The following is a 20,388-nucleotide window of genomic DNA, read 5'->3' as shown; positions in this document are numbered from 1 at the left end:
AACCTTAGCTTTAATTAACAAGGCATATAAAGCTTTGGGCTAAGGAATCACCTATTCGGCCAAATTCTGACAGCTGCAGAGCTCACTACAGTGGTACGTTGGGTTAAGAACTCCATTCGTTCTGGAGGTCCGTTCTTAACCTGAAACTTCTTAACCTGAGGTACCACTTTAGCTAATGGGGCCTCCTGCCGCCGGGGCACGATTTCTGTTCTCATCCTGAAGTAAAGTTCTTAACCTGAGGTACTATTTCTGGGTCAGCGGAGTCTGTAACCTGAGGTACGACTATTGTGTCCATCGAACTCAAGAAGACAAATTATTACGTTACAATTTGGAAGGGCAAACAGGTTCAGGCACCTCGCAAACAAGGGCTAATCCCTTGGCGAAACTCGTTTTCTTTCACATGGAGCTGGCAGGCAGTATCGGTTTTCAGGAGACGGGCAGCTCCCTCTCAAAGTGTGTCCCCGCCAGCGAGTTAGGAAATACATTTCCCAGAAGCCCTAGCGACACCGCTTCCTTTTGTGGGCAGCTTGCAAAGACCCGCTTGACTTTAGCCTGGGAGCAAGTTACCGGGCGCGCGTGTTTTTCCTTTTTCTAAAAGCATTGCTCGAAGGACAACTGCCGGCGCGTTGGGGAAGAGGCTGCTCCCTCCGGCAAGGCAGACCCGATGGCGGCGGCGGCGGCGGCAGCGAGGATCCTGGTCTTGCCCTCTCCCCGCTGCCTGTGGGACGAGCCGGTCCAAGTGAAAGTCGAGGGTCTGGGGCCGCTGCAGGAGGTGACGCTGCGAGCATCCTTGGTGGACGAGAGCGGCGAGCTTTTCCAGTCGCTCGCCTACTACCGGGCGGGCAGCAGCGGCGAGCTGGACCTCAGCCGCTCGGCGTCGCTGGGCGGCAGCTACTCCGGAGTGGAGCCCATGGGGTTGCTGTGGTCGCTGGCATCCCAGACGCCCTTCAAGCGCCTGGCTAAGAGGGACGTCCTCAGCCCTTTCCGCGTCACCTATGAAGTGCTCGACGGGCGCGGAGTCTCCGGGCGGCTCCTCGGCGAGTGCTGCAGCGAGAGGAGCTTTCTGGCCGACGGCGTGGAGAGGATCCCGGTGCGAGAAGGCAGGCTCCGAGCCACGCTCTTTCTGCCACCCGGTGAGCTTCATTCATCCCCCCCCCCGCCCCGAGGGTCAAGAGGTTGCCACGCTCCTCGGATGAGCATTGAATGGCTCACCTCGGAAGCGTGGGCACTGCCCTTCCTGCATAATCGACGGAGAGAGCCTCAGCCAGCTTCGGGAGTTCATAGGATGGTTGAGTTGGATCCCAAGGGTCATGCAGTCCAACCCCCTGCAATACACTAATTCTGCCCACAGCCGCCTCTGGGTGGGCTCGAAACAACAACCTTCTGGTTAACAGTCAGATGCACTAACCCACTGTGCCACCCTATCTTGTGGCTTTGAACTTCTTCCCCAGATGTCGCAAGGGTGGTGGGGAGAGCTTTTTCTCCTTCCGGGTGACTCCCATCAGACCCAGTCTCATTGGCCAATGGAAAAGGGGTGATGGGAGCTGGCTGACTGCCAAGTTCCAGGGTTCCTAATCTCTGCTCTACCCAATAGATTTATTAAATTTTATTTCGACATTTATAGCCCACAGCTCTATGATAAGTTCAAGGCAGCTTATAAAGAAGAAGAACTCACAGCAGAAAAATAAAATGGAGCTGAACAAACCAATAGTGCCGTAAACACATCACCATGAAAAGGGAAGAGGGGATTCTTGAGATGCACAATACCATACTCTGATCATAAGTCCATTTTTAATGATAAAATTCTTTTTTTTAGGCCCTGGACCGTTCCCAGGACTCATTGATTTGTATGGAAGTGGAGGAGGTCTTGTGGAATACAGAGCCAGTCTTCTGGCAAGCCGAGGTTTTGCTACACTGGCTGTTGCTTACATGCACTTTGAGGATTTGCCAACTTTCCCAGAGTTCTTTGAAGTGGACTATTTTGGTGAGGCTGTAGAGTTCTTGCGGAAACAGCAGCAGGTAAGAGGCTCGCTAGAATCGCAGTTCTTTGGTGCTGTGTGCTGCCTGTTTTATTTAATTTAATGCATTTATGCCAAAAGGCTCCCAGAGAGGCTTAAAAGAGATCAAGTACTAAGAGGGCTCCAAGTTCACCATTTAAAAATACAAGACACATGAGGAAAAAGGAGCAGGAGGGAAGAGGTAAAATCCAGCTCAAGCAGAAGTTCTCGCAAGTTATAGTTCTTACGACACATTTATTTATTTCAACACTTAATATACTGTCTTCAGTAGATGCCTGCCTATGCAGATTATGGTTGGCTAGATTATGGTTAGATTATGGTTGGTTAGATTATGGTTGGCAGTTATATGCCCCTTTCAGTTTCCAATTCTCTTAAGAGCAGGGGGCTTTTTTCTTCATTACCGCATAGCGCTAAATCTTTCTAACCAGCAGGCTTTTTAAAAGGGGGATAAAACTGACAAACATGGAGCTGACGGCAGTCCTTATCCAACTGTTGTTTCAGGTGAGAGCTACAGCGATTGGAGTCCTAGGACTTTCCAAAGGAGCAGATCTTGCCCTTGCTCTAGCTACGTTTTGGCCAGGTATCAGAGCGGCAGTCAGCATTTCTGGCTCAGGTGTTAATGCTTTTATCCCCCTGCGAGTGAAGGGGCTCACTATTCCTGCCTTTCCATGGGACCCGGAGAAGATTAAGGACACCGGTGATCCCGGAGTTGTGGATTTCTCAGAAATCATGGCCGATCCCAAAGACCCAGCTACCTGGCATTGCCGCATCCCTGTGGAGACATCCCTAGCCAACTTCCTTTTTCTGTCAGGGCAGGATGACAAAAACTGGCCGAGTGAGTCGTTTTGTCGAGAAGCCGTTGGACACCTCAGGCGGAGTGGGCGCCGTGTGGAGTTCTATTGCTACGCCGGGGCAGGGCACCTCTTAGAGCCCCCCTATCTGCCTCTGTGCTATTCCTCATTTCACAGGGCACTGGGATTTCTCGTGGTCTGGGGAGGAAAATGGAGAGAACATGCAAAAGCACAGGAAGATGCCTGGCAGAGGATACTGGCTTTTTTCAGACAACACCTGCTGGATTCCACCGTTAAAAGTAATCTGTAGATTGTGGTTTTGTACATGTGTGAAGGAGCTGGTTCACACCCCACTTGACGCGATCCCACTTGATGTGCGCATCCCACTTGAGATGTCGAGAACAGGTGCGACGCCTACCTGTTCAGCCATGAATAGGTACGCTAGTAATGCGCTACAGACCTCAGCCAAGGCAATTGGTGAAAGCACATTTCCCTCAATGGCTCTTCTGGAAACTGACTGTGGCAGTTATATGCCCCTTTCAGTTTCCGATTCTCTTAAGAGCAGGGGGAGTGCTTTTTTCTTCATTACCACGTAGCGATACTATGAGCACTTTGTCAGGATATAAGTGCAATGAGTGTGATCTATTCAGCTTCATCTTAGAACTCAGATTTGAAATAACATGCCATTTTGCAGCCAAACAAAGGCATGACAAGTTTACTAGCGCACGAGTGCCCTGGTCATGTGGCAGAGAAAGGTCATACCTAGCACACCTGCAGGGGTGTATCCTCCATTCACCTGACCACTTCATTTCCTCCTGTCTCATGCCATCAAAAAGGTCTTTTAAAGGAATCAATCTCGTTACTCATATCAAGCCAGACCTTCTTGTGAACCCTACCACTTAGCAAAATTTTGAGAAAGCCTGTTAAATTTACACACCTGTTGCTTTCCTTACATCTTAATACATTTATTATATTTCAGATCAACCTTAATTAATTAATCAGTACATCAATATGCAGTTAGCATCCCTACACCTTGTTGGTACCTGGTAAGAGAATGGTTTGACAGAGAGATCTGTTCAGCGAAAGGGAGTGGTGATAATGCAATGCATTATTGCTGGCTGAGGCTTGATGAGAAAATTTTCCTGATATGACAATAAAAAAGTCAATAGAATAAATGGTGCAGAGGATGGCATTTGGTAGGACACGTTAATAGTGCAATCTGATAACTGTCTTCTCAGAAGTAAGCCCTATGGAGTTCAGTTAGATGTATTCCCAGATAAGTATGTATTCGATTGGAGTCTAGGAATACAAAACAGTAGCAAATCTAGAAAATCATTTTAGGAGAAAAGTGAACAACACCGATAAACGGAGAAGTCATCAAACTATGGTACAAATTACCAACAATAAACATGATTTCCTCTTGTTTCAGTGTAGTTGTTTGTTTTAGAAATAAATAAAGAGTAACTACACTGCCGAGACTATTTATAAAACTAACAGAAGGCTAGTGTGGTGTAATGGCTGGTTTGGGATTATGGACTTTATGGCGCCCTGTTTTAGCCACTGCTACATCTGGAGAATAATATTCCTCTTAACTTTCAGTGAAATCCTATGCATATCAACTCAGATGTAAGTCTTGGAGGGGAGGAGTCTCTAGGGATGAGCAACCTGCACTCCTCCAGATGTTGCTGAACTCCAGCCAGGGGTAATGGGAGCAGGAGTGTAACACCTGGAGGCCACAGCCAGGTTCTCCACTTCTGGTTTAGCCTGTACTTTGATTTTTTTGGCAGAGAAAGTATAATCATGTTTACCACCCACATTTACCAATCCATTTATATGTAGTACATGAAAATTGCCGCACTCTTAAATTATGTCACTGTTCTTCCTTTGCTTTGTATAGCTCTATTCATTAAGCAATTTGTAATGATAACATTTCTTTATATGTAATTAAAAGTGGAAAGAGCTGGCTCCACAGGGATTTTGTGAAGTTTAATGTGATATTGCTGCTTCTGAAAGATTTTTGTAAATCCCCTAGAGCTGGGGTGTGTGTATAATGAGAGAGTATAAATAAAGAATCTAAAACTATGTTCAGAGAGCTTTTTTATATATATAGCATGCATTACCCCTGTGAATGTTTTTAACACTGTATAAATGTTGAACCCTTCTTTTCTGATTCCTCCGAAGCGTATGGGAAATTGCAGATTAAACATTAACTTGAAACTGAGTTCTGCCAAGAAGTTTGCTTGCTTAAAACAAAACCATCAGGATCAGTTATTAAACTAACACCCCCTTCCTGTTCCAGTTATATGTAGGAGTATTAAAGTGCATTATTCTTACTCTCTTTAAACTCACACATTTTATATGTCAAAAGCTGACATAGCACCTGCTTTTGACATGAGTACAACATCCTTAGAGGATCCTGCTATGGATTTTAACCAGATCTGGGCCATTCATTCCACTCAAAGTTTTGAACTGATCATCAGCTTGGCCGTTCAAGGAAGTGGCAATGTATGAAATGGCCAGTTTATGCCATTTGCCCTTTCCCTTAAGTGAATGAACTAAAAACACTTCCGCTTGCAAACTGATGTTCTCTCATGTATTTTAAGCTAAAATCTAGGCTTGCCCCAAACACACAGTAGGAGTGAGTTGTTAAATTGCTGGATGTTCACAGGGTGTGTGTGTTTAAAATCTGTTCAAGTATAAAACTAGCAAAGCAGAGAATGGACTTTTCTCCATAGTGTGCTACATCTTGTATATTCATAAAGACTTTTGTGGGAAAAGATTGAAGAACTGTAGTGGTACAGTCTACTCTCCCAGCATAGGACTCTGCTTGTGTCAACCACACCTTAATGTCAATACATGTATCTTGGGTGTATTTAAGGGAAATGAGCACCCATTCAAAAAAATAAGCTGTGAGAAAAAGAATGGCATTTCTTACTCTGAAGAGTCACAAATAAGGTGGAGCTTGGGATGTGTATATAATATCTCACTAGCTCTTTGGCACCAGTCATTTTCTTTAATCAAAAAAAAGAAGGAAGTTAGGAGGGTACCTAACACAGCAGAATACTTGGATTCCTGCCCATCGCTACTGCCTCTCATCTATGCAATGGACATTCTAATGCCTAAGGTAAGATTAATCAAATATTTTAACTCTTTACTAGTGCTGGACATGATTTTCCTTACTGCAGAGGAAACACAATACTTGACAAGCTGAATTTCCACAACACGTAAGTGGCCATGTAAGATTTTTAGTGTAGCAGATTGAGGGGTGTGTATAACCCCCCCCAAAAAAACCCCCAGAAGCTTTTCTTTTGGGAATTATAGGGAAAGAACTACCTAAATTGTATAGAAATTTATTTACGTATGCTACTACAGCAGCAAGAATGTTACTTGCCCCAAAATGGAAAGAAGCAGAAGTCCCAGCAAATGAAGAATGGATACAAAAACTTATGGAATATGCAGAAATGGCGAAACTTACCGGAAGAATAAGAAATCAAGATAACAAACTTTTTATAAAGGAATGGAAAATGTTTATTGAATATTTACAGATAAATTGTAAATAGATGAAAACATTAGCAGGATTATTGTAATAACCTGCAGTTTTATAAGAGTATATATTTACAGTAGATAATTAAATGAGAAAGTTAAATGAATTTGAATATGTAGAAGATATTAAAAATACATTTAAGGAACCACAGAAAGAGGGGTAAGGAAGTCAAGTTTTGAAATTTTAAATGGATTGTAAAACTAATGAAATGTATAAATAAAAAACTAAAGAAAAAGAAGATTCAGAAACAAGTAAGGGCACCTGACTTTAGAAGAGATGAATTAATTTAAATATATTTTCAAGAGAGTGATATTAGAATATATAATTGTTGATCTAAATGCCATCAAACGCTGCCCAGTATTAATGAAGTCACAAAATATTTCTCATGATCAAAAGTCCAAATTTAGTGAAATGTAGAACAGCAAGACCATATGGACGGCAATCTTCTTACCAATGCTCTTCATAAAGGCCAAACTTAGTACAATTACTAAGTACAACTAAGTACAAATTAGTACAACTAATGCAATGATGGAAGCTACAAATCAATTCAGCCTCATAGACACTGTCCCGTCGCTGCCTTTGGTCACAGTACTATCCTGAGTCACGTATATGTCTTCAGACCATGAGCAAACTTGCAGAAACACGTTCAGGTGCCTACAAATCATTTGAAAATGGATCACATGTCATCTGATAAACCTTGAGCTGGGCGCTCCTTCGAGAAAATCAAAAGAATAAGAATGGATGAAGTATTTGAAATCAGTGACGAGAAAGTGACCAGGTGTAGTGGCATGACAGAAATGTGGTATTTGTTACGGGTCACATGGATGCTTGTTCTGAAATTAATACTTCAATGGAGAATATAACAAAACTATATAATTAGTGACCAACACAAGAAAGCCACTGATGGAAGGAATTGGTGTGACTTAAAGAACTCAATGCTAATTAGATTAAGTGCTTTTGAAGAGAATTCTCAATTAAGGAACATGGTCAATAACAGCTAATATTGAAATGACAAAGGAAGATGGAAATGGAAGCTATGAGAGAGAAGTGTGTAATTAAATATTTTTATAGGTGATTTTAATAATCACAGCTTTTTTTTGGGGGGGGGGAAGTATCCAAATATTTTTACAATAGTAATGTTTCCGGACCAGAGTAAGGAAGACTCAGTCATAGTTCTGTATTTTTTTTTCTGTACAATGATAGGAATTTCAGATATCTTTATTTTTAACTAGGGGGAATGGTCAATCTATCCTTCTACTGAAATGACTAATATTTTGTTTTTTGATGTAAGTACCCAAGTTGCACAATTAATTCAGCAACATTTGTTTTCTGTAAAGGTTGAAACCTTTCCATTCTACCTGCTCTCTGTGAAGGTCATCCAGGCTCGACACATACCTTCAAGAGACCTATGTGAGTGAGTTGTTAAATCCATTGCATTGCATTTATCTTGAGTTTTTTGGGAGTCCAGAACCTCTATAACAAGAATGTACACTGTCCTGCATCTCTTTCAGTATGTTGTCTTTTGAAGGTTCTTCAAAGTGCTGGATGGAAGACTGGGAAACCCGTATTTTCCCAGAAAAGCCTACAAAACCCTATTATTACCTAATGATAATAAAGCACCAAACAATGATTATTGATGCGGTTTTGTTTTGCTCTAGGGACTTCTTCTGATTGTTACGTGAGCCTTCGGCTGCCATCAGCTTCAAATAAACAAATGATGACGAAAGTAATCTCAAACGCCAGTAATCCTGTTTGGAATGAAAGCTTCCATTTCTTTATCCAACCTGAGGTCAAGGTAGGCAGCTATTAAACTAGAATACTTTTGGTGATTGGTTTCTGTGAATTTGAAGTGTGTGGTAAACGGAAAGCAGAGAGGAAGTGCAAGCATTCAGTGCTGAGGCCTCACACATTTAAGGTTTCAAGGGCAGAATTTCAAAAGCAGAGAACATTCTGGAGATGTGCTTTCTGGCTTAAGAGATATCCATTACGTTCTGTGGGACTGGCATGTTCTGGAAGAAATGGCCACTCCTTAAAATAACATACAATTGGAAAGTCTGCCCTATCCTCAACAGCATGCTGTGAAATGGAGTTATATGCCTTCTCTCATGCTTTTCCTATCTGTGCTCAGAATGTGCTGGAACTGAAGCTCTGCGATGAAGACACGGTCACCAAAGATGATCTCATCTTCATGGTTGCCTACGATATTGCTAAAGTGAGACCAGGGGAAACTATTTGTGAAGACTTACTTTTGAACCGTCAGGTGAGAATTGACACAACATATCCTTTATTTATGTATTTGGGGCCTTTATCACCAAAAGGTCCCAGAGCCAGTTACACAATAGTAAAAAAAAAATATAGTGCAGCATATGAATAGTATTAATTAGGAAGACAGCTGAAATTGCATCATCTTTATCTTCCATTCATTTTAATTTACCTTATTCGTTTTCTGGGTGGTCTGCAGTGAGGGAGAGTAATCTGAATTGATAGCTTAATCTAGGCACATAGGAAGCTGCCTTATACCGAGTCAGACCATTGGTCCATCTAGCTCAGTATTAGCTTCACTTTTACATGCAAAAAAAATGAGTTACAACCCTTTCTTACTTAATTAGAGGGCAGTTATTAGGAAAACTGTACAGTTTTATGACACTGCTATGACACATGCAGCTAGTGTCAATCGTGATAATTTTCTTCCCTTTCCAAAAATGCATTTCATAGGCTGCTTCATTTTGAGTTGCTGAAAAGCAGTCTTTGGCTACTCTTCCACCTTAGTTCTGGGAACAGTTGTTCAAGTGGAGTTTTCTGTGAGGGTTTGCCTTGGAGGGTTGTATCACTTGGCCTATTTGACAGACAGAAGCATCCAGTGGGAAAAAGGGGCTGATGCAGTGAGCAAGTATAATTTATTCAGGCTAGCGTACAATTAAAACAGTTGTTCCCTCAGGTAACAAGTGGTAAACTCTGTGTGGGCTGGGCTGAGAGCTAACAATGCCATTGTTTCTTTTTTGTTCTTTCCCCTATAGGGACCAGAGAGCCTTGAAGTAGAATTCAAGATGGAGAGCATGTGAGTGAATTGCTCTGATTATAAAATGGAGTTAATAGACACCATCTCAGTTGGAAGCAATCAATCAATCAGTCAATAGCTGGGCTCATCCACCCTTCTAATATAATTTTTTTAATTTCTATGTGTTTGCAGTTTGACATACTATTAGAACGCAGGAACATAGGGAGCCACCTAATACCAAGTCCGGTTAGATCAGTGGCTCTGCACCTGCCCACACACACAGCTTGTCTGCACAGTATTTTTTTCTTCAGCTTCTGTCACAGTGTCAAAACCACTCACAAAGTATAATTTTTAAGTTCTTGCTGAGGTGTTGTGTACGCCTGGTTGGATTGCAAGTTATGAAGGCCTAGTCTATTACGTTAAACAGCAAATGCTGATTCTCACGAGGGACGAATAAAACTCAACGGATGAATGTATTGGAAGGTTGATTCAAAATTAGGTTTCAGGATATTTAACTACGTGTTAAAAATGTAACATGCATTTTGTTGCTGAATGCTTTTATATTTTCCCCAGATGTGGGGGCTTTGAGAGCATTGCTACTAATGGCATCCTTACGGTAAGACCCATTATTAACTACAATCAGCATCTTTCTTATATTCTTCTTCTTAAAATTGTAATTTATTACCCGCCCTTCACTCCAGGGTCCCAGGGCAGGTTGCAATAATTAAAATAACTGAAGCATGAAACCACTGAGGGGGGTTTGGATTACAGTGGTACCTCTGGTTACAAACTTAATTTGTTCCGGAGGTCTGTTCTTAACCTGAAACCATTCTTAACCTGAGGTACCACTTTAGCTAATGGGGCCTCCCGCTGCCGCCGTGCGATTTCTGTTCTCATCCTGAGGTAAAGTTCTTAACCCGAGGTACTACTTCCGGGTTAGCGGAGTCTGTAACCCAAAGTCTCTGTAACCTGAGGTGTTTGTAACCCGAGGTACCACTGTACTTTGTCAGCAGTATGCTGATGACACACAGCTCCACTTTTCCTTTACATCTTCCATTTGCCCCTGAAAGGGCAGGTAATGGGGGGGGGGGATACTTTTGGATCCATTGCTGTTGCTAGAGATTGCCTCAGTGGCATGGGCTGCGGAAGGCTTACTGTATATACCTCAACTGTAGGGGGTTATTGTTTTTATTTGCCATTATGGTATGTATTTCTGTGTTTTGTAAACTGCCCTGCAATCTTCAGATGAAGGGTGGTATAGAAACAACAACAACAACCAACAACCACAACTTAAAATTACAGAAATAAGGAGGTTCCTATATGAGCAACATAGTTGCAAAAGAGAAACAATCTGTATGCTGTACTGGTCTTTGTCAAATGTCTGAGGGTGGATCTAAACACAGCGGAAAACCCCCGCTGTAAGTCAGAAATTAGATCGTTTTAACAAAAGAAAAAGAATTCTATGGAAAGCCGTGTTTTAAAATTGCCTGCTCTCCGGCGCCATCTGATGTTGCATGTTTATTGCGCATTCAAATCATTGTTTCTTTACTAATGTAGCTGAGTCCTGAGATAGACATTCCAAGCAAATAATTAATTGTGAAATGGTCCTGCACTGTGGAATAAATGGAAATACTTTAGCAGAGCAACAGAGCCTTTGAAGATCAGGAAAAAATAGTCCTGGGCAGATCACAGTCTTTTCAACCTCCATTACATGTCTTTATAAAGTGGGAATTATGTATGACACAGACCTTTTCCAAGTTCAGTGATGAAAAGGAATTTTGCACATAAAAAATGCTGTGATTATATAAAGTCTTATGATTATTTTTAATGAAAGTACACCTTAAAGAAACTGTGGGAGGGCAGGTTTTGGAGCAGACTGCAGGTGTTGGTGGAAGTTTTGAACAAGAGCAGGAAGATTTGCAGGCCTAGCTATGGAGTAGAGTCGGCCTGAATTCTAGGGTTGCCATAAAAATCAGGACAACCAGAAACTTGTTGAGCTTTTTTTTTTAAAGGAAAACCTGAAACTTTGGACTTTGTGCCTCACATTGTAAGCCAAGCAGAAAGAGCATGGAGATTATTAATGAACAGTGCCACACAGAATAGAGCCAAACAGAAATAATACGGAAAACATTAACCAATGTAGTTGCTTATAACCTGTCATGTTTGATTCTAGGTTAAAATTTAAAAGAAAAATACTGGAATCTTCCAGGATCAGAACAGGCAAAAGGAATATTATAGGTTACGTTTGGATGGCAAACTCCATGTTTTGAAGTTCTGTTTTGTTTTTACTAGAACATTAAGGTCTACTAACAAGATGCAAGTGCAAGACAGTGGAGATGGTGTGGGTGCGTGTGGGGGGAGGCAACATAGAATTAAGGAACAAACTGTCCCTGAGCATAGGTTCAGCCCAGGAATTTGTTTTCAGTACCAGAACTGAGCACAAACATCCGAGTCACACAGTAATCATTATTGAACATTATTCATCTTGGCAACCTAATTTAGAAGTGGAGAAAAGCCTTTTTGGAGCTGTAATTGTTAAATGATTGGGAATCAGAAACCCTTGGTTATGTGCTGCAAACCATTTAGATATATACCTTTTTACCTTTTACCTACCTTCCATCCGCCACCTACTCCTTTAGACTCCCCTTAAAAGGAGTTACTGTTGTTATTTACAGATAGGTAGCCGTGTTGGTCTGCCATAGTCAAAACAAAAAAAAAAAATTTTCTTTCCAGTAGCACCTTAAAGACCAACTAAGTTAGTTCTTGGTATGAGCTTTCGTGTGCATGCACACTTCGTCAGATACACTGAAACAGAAGTTGCCAGATCCTTCTATATAGTGAGAAGGTGGGGAGGGGTATTACTCAGAAGGGTGGTGGGAATGGGTGGTTGGCAGATAGCTGAGATGAGCCTGTTGACGGCTCTTAACGACTGCAATAGGTCTTACAGGAAAAAGCAAGGGGTGAGAAGGTGAAAAATGGCTTTGTCATGTATAATGAGATAAGAATCCAATGTCTTTGTTCAGACCAGGTCTCTCCATGGTTTTAAGTTTGGTAATGAGTTGCAATTCAGCAGCTTCTCTTTCCAGTCTATTTCTGAAATTCCTTTGTAGTAATACAGCTACTTTGAGATCTTGTATAGAATGTCCTGGGAGATTGAAGTGTTCTCCTACTGGTTTCTCTGTCTTGTGATTCTTGATGTCCGATTTATGTCCGTTTATTCTTTGGCGTAAGGTTTGGCCTGTTTGTCCAATATAGAGAACTAACTTAGTTGGTCTTTAAGGTTAAGAACTAACTTAGTTGGTCTTTAAGGTGCTACTGGAAAGAAAATTTTTTTTTTTTGTTTTGACTATGGCAGACCAACACGGCTACCTATCTGTAACTGGAACTATGGAAGGCACCACATTGAGCCGCATGAAATGGAAGTCCATCAACCTCACCAAGAAACTTGCACAGGTACAGACTGATATCTTCTTTCTTACTAAATGCAAGAACCTGGACATTATACCCAAGGGTCTTAGAATTAAGAACCCTCTACAATCCACGTATCCCACTGAATATGCAAGAAAACTATGCAACACTTTCTCTAAGAAGCTGCTCAAACATCTGATCAGCGTTCTCTACTCTAAACAGAAGCTAATAAAGGAGGAACTCCTTGTATTGGACAACACTATCAGGAACCACCAAGCTTGGCAAGAGTTCCAAAAGGAAAAACAAAACATTTACCACTCTCAACTGGAGCTACTGAAAAAACAGAAAAACAAGAAACTCTCTAACCTTTCCAACCTACAGGCTACTAATCAAAACAAGATCAACAATATTGTCAATCTCTCACAGCAAGCACTCAGCCCAGCTGAGGAATCAGTCCTTTCACGTGGACTGTCATTCTGCCCTGCCAAATCCCCACACATGATTCAGTTCTACGGGGACTTGGAAGCATTTTTCCGCCGTTTACGCCTGAAGGAGTATTTTCAACACACACAACAACAAGACAAAGCAGAACAAGCAACAACTCCACAACACAACACCTCTCAACCCACTGGAGAACAACAACCACCCTCCCAACAGAACACTGACCACCAACTACCACCGAAAAAGTGTTACACAAAAAGGGACTCCACATGGACCCCTTCTGATGGACGCAATACCACACTGGACTTGTACATTGACTGCTTCCGCCACAGAATCCAAACAGATGTGACCAGAAAACACCATCGCTTACAACAAAATCTAAACCATGCTGAAAGGAGAGCCATAGATAATCTCAGAAACAACCCAGACATTATAATTAAAGAAGCAGACAAAGGTGGAGCTGTCGTTATCATGGACAAAACTGACTACATTCAGGAGGCTCACAGACAACTTTCCAATACCGCCTTTTACATAAAATTGGACTCAGACCCCACACAAGAATACAAAAAAGAACTGAACAAGATTGTTAAGGAGCTACCCCCACACATCCAAGAACAGATCCTCACCAACACACCAACAGAACCTCGACCAGGAACTTTCTATCTTCTACCTAAAATACACAAACCAGGAAATCCAGGACGCCCCATCATTTCAGGTATTGGCACTATTACAGTGGGTGTCTCCGGTTATATGGACTCTGTTCTGAAACCATATGCCATCAGTGCTCCCAGCTATGTACGTGACACCACAGATTTTCTGAGGAAAATACAATCTTTAAATAATCTTCCCAACAACACTATACTAGCTACTATGGATGTGGAATCTCTGTATACCAACATCCCACACAACGATGGTTTACAAGCTATAAGGAACACCATTTCAGACAAAACCACAGCGGACTTTGCCACCAAACTCTGCCAATTTGTCCTTACCCACAACAACTTCAAATTCGGTGATGACCTGTTCCTTCAGATCAGCGGCACAGCAATGGGCACCCGCATGGCCCCACAGTATGCCAACATCTTCATGGCAGATTTAGAACAACGTTTCCTAAACTCCTACCCACTCAAACCTCTCTTGTACCTGCGATACATTGACGATATTTTTATCATCTGGACACATGGTCAACAGACCCTGGACACCTTCCACCAGAAATTCAATGATTTTCACCCCACAATCAACCTAACAATGAATCAATCTATGCAAGAAATACATTTTTTGGACACTACTATAAAAATACAGGATGGACGCATAGACACCACCTTATACCGTAAACCAACTGACCGACAAACATATCTACATGCCTCTAGCTACCATCCCAAACATACCAAACAGTCCATTGTATATAGCCAGGCACTACGTTACAGCCGTATCTGTTCCAATTCTACAGACAGAGACTCTCACCTAGGAGATCTACAGCAAACCTTTTTAGAACTAAAATACCCAGCAGATGAAGTTAGACAACAGATCAACAGAGCCAGACAGATACCCAGAGAGAACTTGCTGCAAGACAGACCCAAAAAAGAAAATAACAGAACACCTCTAGTCATCACATACAGCTCCCAAGTCAAAACAGTACAACGCATCATCAGAGATCTACAACCTCTCCTGGACAATGACAGTTCTCTTTCTCAAGCTCTGGGAGGAAGACCTTTCATTGCCTACAGACAGCCACCCAATCTTAAACAACTCCTAACCCACAATAATACTACAACCAGACGTAACACGGACACTGGCACCAGAGCCTGCAATAAACCCAGATGCCAACTTTGCTGCCACATACACCCGGACAACACCATTACTGGCCCCAACAACATCACACATACCATCTCGGGACTATTTAATTGCTCATCGTCTAACATTGTATATGCCATCAAATGCCAACAGTGTCCCTCAGCTCTCTATATTGGACAAACAGGCCAAACCTTACGCCAAAGAATAAACGGACATAAATCGGACATCAAGAATCACAAGACAGAGAAACCAGTAGGAGAACACTTCAATCTCCCAGGACATTCTATACAAGATCTCAAAGTAGCTGTATTACTACAAAGGAATTTCAGAAATAGACTGGAAAGAGAAGCTGCTGAATTGCAACTCATTACCAAACTTAAAACCATGGAGAGACCTGGTCTGAACAAAGACATTGGATTCTTATCTCATTATACATGACAAAGCCATTTTTCACCTTCTCACCCCTTGCTTTTTCCTGTAAGACCTATTGCAGTCGCTAAGAGCCGTCAACAGGCTCATCTCAGCTATCTGCCAACCACCCATTCCCACCACCCTTCTGAGTAATACCCCTCCCCACCTTCTCACTATATAGAAGGATCTGGCAACTTCTGTTTCAGTGTATCTGACGAAGTGTGCATGCACACGAAAGCTCATACCAAGAACTAACTTAGTTGGTCTTTAAGGTGCTACTGGAAAGAAAAATTTTTTTTTTGTTGTTATTTAGATCATTTGTATACCACTTAACATATAAAGTATGTTTAAGCAGTATGCAACCAATTAAAAGAACCCATGCATATTACAAAGATATGCAATAAAATCACCAATGGAATGCACCAATAAATATATATTGATGTTAGTACTGAAACTGAGTACTAATGGTAACCCCTTCTCCTTCTAACATGCCTCCTGAACACCTCTTAGCTCTCACCCAGAATTCCACCTTGGCTCTGACTCAGGGACCAAACAAATGGAACCCTGAAATCTCTCAGAACAAAGCAGGTCCACTGAGTACTCTTGTGTTTATGGTCAGGCACCAAGATCTGATGGAGTTTCTGTCGTAATTCAAGCCTTAGTCAGAGGAATTGGCCACTCTCCAGGTGCCCGGCTTGGATTCCTTGTTGACCTTCCCCGTCAGCGACTCCCGGCAAGACAAGGCGAGATCTCTATCGGCGATTCTTCCCAACGTGAGAAGAACACACCATTCCTCCCCCCTCATTTCCAGGGAGGGGAGAGAGACAGACAGAAATGTATTTACATGCCTTTATTTCTGTCTTTCCAGCAGTACAGAGAAAACGTGTCTGCACTCTCTTAACATCAACAGCAGAGAGAGAATAACTCCTCCCATGTACTTCCAGTACAGGGTCATGTGACACTCTGAGCTAACATCCGGTGCTCAGTGCACAGAATAGACTGTCCCTTTGTTCCCATGGTACAGTCCCAAAACATCAACATCCTGTTTGGCTTTCCAGCCATCTGGAGCACTCAGCATTGCTCCTTTTTCGTAACATCCTCCCCCAAAAGAATCAATGCGTGTTGCGGCAAGCAAAGCGTGATCCAGAGAAGAAAACAAACAGTTGTTATACACATAACACTCCCCTGTTGTTACAGTTCCACCCTTGGAACTCCTCGCCACTGGTTTCCCCAGTGTACCTCTCTGGTTGTCTGGCTTCCAAGGAATGAGTGCATCTGCATTACCTTGGCTAGCAACTCTCTGTTGTGTCTTTGTCTCTGACTTAGACACAGCTCCAACCTGTCCTCGGTTGTGTACAACAGCAACACATGTAACAGCTAAGTTAGCAAACTCTTTTGAGTACCTTTTGGGTGGTTCACCCTTTGTAACTCTCTCAGACCTGCGTATGAGGTGCTGATCCTCTCTGCTCACTGGTTCAGTCTCAGGACTCTTAGGAGAACCAGTTCCAATAGTAAACAGTGGTTCATCCTTCACCTGTGAAGGTCTATCCATTGTGTGAGACTTCCTCTCAATGACTGTGACAACTGAGCTCTTTGAGCTATCACTGTCGCTCTCAGTACCACTGTAATCTGTAAAATCATCATCATCATCTGAATTGTCCTCTGTGGGAAATGTGTGTACTATCACTCTCTCCTGTTCAGGAGCACTCTCCAGAAATTTTGTGAGAATCACCTGACCAGATTCAGACAAAATTACTCTGTAGAGACCCTTTTCATATCCCACAAAAATGCCTCTGGCATTCTTTACTCCACCTGGAGCTTCTGTCCTCACATGAGACCCAAAAATCTTGAAATGGGCAACAGAAGGTTTTCTATGGAACAGTTTCTCAAAAGGAGAACTTCCCAACTCTTTTGAAACCTTTCTCACCCACGTATAACAAAACGACATTAGCGACTCCGCCCAGAACTCATGTGGCAGATGTGAACTAAGCAATTGCGCATTCATCCCCTTTTGCAATTCTTTGTTCACCCGTACACAGACACCCCTGTTCTACGCTTCCGCTGAAACAGCAACCTTGTGTCTTATCCCTTTCTTCTGCAGGAACTGCTGAAAATCCTGTAAAAGAAAAATTTGCTTCTCATCTGTTAAAAGACAATCAATGTTAGCATCATGCATATTTTTAACCTTGTCACAAAACTCCTGAAACCTTTCCAAGGCTTCCTGTGGCCTCTGTAACACATAAATCCAGACAAAGTTAGAGAAATGATCCACACACACAAGATAAAATCTTGCTTTGCCTCTAGATGGTTCTAGAGGACCAATCACAACAGCATACACCCGCTGAAACGCTCTGTCGACCCTGGCCATCTTCTTGGCGCTCGTTTTGATCACACCTGCGAGAGAAATCAAGTTAGACTTAGAATTACATTCCATGTAATCACTTTGCTCATAAGTCAACAAATACAGTCCATCTTTCCCTCTGGCAGAAAGATACAACTCTCCATCTTTGAAGATCTTGCAGCTCTCAGCATCATAGGACAGTTTCAGTCCTTTCTTTGCAATCTGCGAAACACTCAGCAGATTGAACTTCAATTCAGGAACCAAGTAAACATTGTGTATAGTCAGGTTCAGACTCTTAAGATACACAGTTCCTATCCCGGTCGCATCCAGCTCCTGACCGTTGGCTTGTTTCGCAGCGAAGCTTTGCTTCTTAAACGTTGAAAAGAGTCCTCTGTGTGGGGACATATGAACAGTACAGCCCGTGTCGATCACAAACGAGTTTCCAACCTCTGGCATGGTTCCTTTCGCCATCATGGCCTTTGCAGGTTTCACCGAAGACTTGGTATGACCTTTGCCTGCTGCCTCAGGCTTTGCTGAGCGGCCCTTCGCTCCTTTTGGCTGGCGTGGCTTCTTGCAGTTCCGCTGAAGATGCCCAGCCTGTCCACAATTGTAACATCGGACAACGTTCAAAGCTACAGCATTCTCTCCAGTAGCAACACCAGTGGGGGAATTAGAACTCTGTTCCTCCCTCCCCCTGTCCTTTTCTTGCAGTGCAGCAAACCGGTCGTGTTCATCCAGAACCACGGCACTCAGGGGAGGTGGACAAGTTAAGCCTCCCCCCTCCTTGGCATCCATTTTTGAATCCAAGTCTCAGCTCTCACTCTCGAGCCAGTAAAATCCAAAAGTCTTTTCCGGGGTGTTTACTGCCTCTCTGGCAGGCAAACTGCAAGCTGTCTCAAAGTCAAAACAACTTTGAGTTCCCAGGCTCTCACTGAGCCAGCCCCACGTGTCAGTAACTTTCTAAGCCTACTGACGGTTATTGCCTTGCAACTGTGCATACCTTTCTTCAGACAGGAAATCTTATCTACCACAAGAATCCCTGGTATGCAAGCCTTTGCTCTCAGAGCTGTTTTTCCAAACGCAGCTCCTGTGAACCAGAGAATGAATCAATCTGCGTTCACACTCTCAGCCTGATATTCAGCATACCTTTTGGGGCTCCGTTGCTTGGAAAACACCCCCTCTCGGTGTCCAGCCGTCTGTTCAGCTTCTGGCTGCAATGCAGACGTTATCTTCTTTCCTTGGTGCAGAGGATGGCACACGATCCATCAACCTCTCACCTCTCATGCTGATTCCCATGGATCAGATAACCACCGGCTTCTGCTACCAGTTGTCGGAATTCAAGCCTTAGTCAGAGGAATTGGCCACTCTCCAGGTGCCCGGCTTGGATTCCTTGTTGACCTTCCCCGTCAGCGACTCCCGGCAAGACAAGGCGAGATCTCTATCGGCGATTCTTCCCAACGTGAGAAGAACACACCATTCCTCCCCCCTCATTTCCAGGGAGGGGAGAGAGACAGACAGAAATGTATTTACATGCCTTTATTTCTGTCTTTCCAGCAGTACAGAGAAAACGTGTCTGCACTCTCTTAACATCAACAGCAGAGAGAGAATAACTCCTCCCATGTACTTCCAGTACAGGGTCATGTGACACTGAGCTAACATCCGGTGCTCAGTGCACAGAATAGACTGTCCCTTTGTTCCCACGGTACAGTCCCAAAATATCAACATCCTGTTTGGCTTTCCAGCCATCTGGAGCACTCAGCCAGCATTGCTCCTTTTTCGTAACAGTTTCCTCAGGTTGCCCATAGCTGTGTCCTCTTCAGAAATAACTCTGCACACCCCACACACCCAGGACTCAGCTACACAGCTGCAAATAAAATGTTTTAAACAATAATTTATTATTTATACCCTGCCCATCTGGCTGGATTTCCCCAGCCACTCCAGCTGGCTTCCAACAAAAGATGTGTTGTAAAGTGCAATATACACATGTGACACTAGATGACGACAGTGAGCTATGCAAAATTCAATGTAATTTTCAAAATGTTTGAAAACAAAGCATTTTCACAGAGCCAGTGTGGTGTAGTGGTTAAGAGCGGTAGTCTCGTAATCTGGGGAACCGGGTTCGTGTCTCCGCTCCTCCACATGCAGCTGCTGGGTGACCTTGGGCCAGTCACACTTCTTTGAAGTCTCTCAGCCCCACTCACCTCACAGAGTGCTTGTTGTGGGGGAGGAAGGGAAAGGAGATTGTTAGCCGCTTTGAGACTCCTGAAGGGGAGTGAAAGGCGGGATATCAAGTCCAAACTCTTCTTCTTCTTCTTCACAGTGGTTTTTTTTATATGTGTGTAGATTCCACCCCTCTGTTTCAGACTACAGCAGGCTTAGTGAATTCAACCTTCTATGATTGTTATGTTTTCTTCCCAGGCCCGTGAGGTTTCACGTTTAGATGTTAAGATGGACAAGTGGAAGAATGAGGAGTGTTTGAAAAGTGAGTCCCATTCTTGTGAATTTGTTAAGTAGACAGCCAAAGAGTGATCTCCACTGAAGCCTCTTTTCAATTGTAAGGCGTAACTGTAATGGTAGTTTTCATAAATGCAATTGCTGCTGTATCTCTCTTGCTTATACAGTGGTACCTTGGGTTAAGAACT

At 42.9% G+C, this 20,388-nt stretch overlaps 2 protein-coding genes and 1 long non-coding RNA gene across 7 annotated transcripts in view; all 3 read left to right on the top strand.

The window, feature by feature from the left end:
* The window catches only part of LOC310766305, an 818,379-nt gene that overhangs the window by 770,780 nt on the left and 27,211 nt on the right, over window positions 1-20,388 (top strand). The window lies entirely within an intron of this gene.
* Window positions 109-4,891, top strand: LOC310764285 (acyl-coenzyme A thioesterase 1-like). Its single transcript, XM_083617873.1, has 3 exons — window positions 109-1,133; window positions 1,817-2,019; window positions 2,520-4,891. Exons 1-3 carry the CDS (start codon window positions 665-667, stop codon window positions 3,117-3,119), a joined length of 1,272 nt encoding a protein of 423 aa, XP_083473999.1. The 5' UTR covers window positions 109-664; the 3' UTR covers window positions 3,120-4,891.
* LOC310762151 (cytosolic phospholipase A2 delta-like) overlaps window positions 5,566-20,388 on the top strand; it is a 29,738-nt gene continuing 14,915 nt past the window's right edge. For 2 of the 5 annotated variants that reach the window (XM_083612731.1, XM_083612730.1), the window contains exons 1-6: window positions 7,595-7,763; window positions 8,012-8,148; window positions 8,482-8,613; window positions 9,371-9,411; window positions 9,925-9,967; window positions 20,165-20,228. In XM_083612731.1, coding sequence (XP_083468857.1) covers window positions 7,616-7,763; window positions 8,012-8,148; window positions 8,482-8,613; window positions 9,371-9,411; window positions 9,925-9,967; window positions 20,165-20,228 — 565 coding nt within the window. In that variant the 5' untranslated portion in view covers window positions 7,595-7,615. Of the gene's footprint in view, window positions 5,934-5,967; window positions 6,034-7,594; window positions 7,764-8,011; window positions 8,149-8,481; window positions 8,614-9,370; window positions 9,412-9,924; window positions 9,968-20,164; window positions 20,229-20,388 lie in introns of those variants that run through there. The other 3 variants (XM_083612734.1, XM_083612732.1, XM_083612733.1) reach the window with 3 other exon arrangements.

This window comes from Podarcis filfolensis (genome assembly GCF_964270895.1).
Source record: "Podarcis filfolensis genome assembly, chromosome: 1".
Lineage (NCBI taxonomy): Eukaryota > Metazoa > Chordata > Lepidosauria > Squamata > Lacertidae > Podarcis > Podarcis filfolensis.
This window is presented reverse-complemented; position numbering and strand designations above follow the sequence as displayed.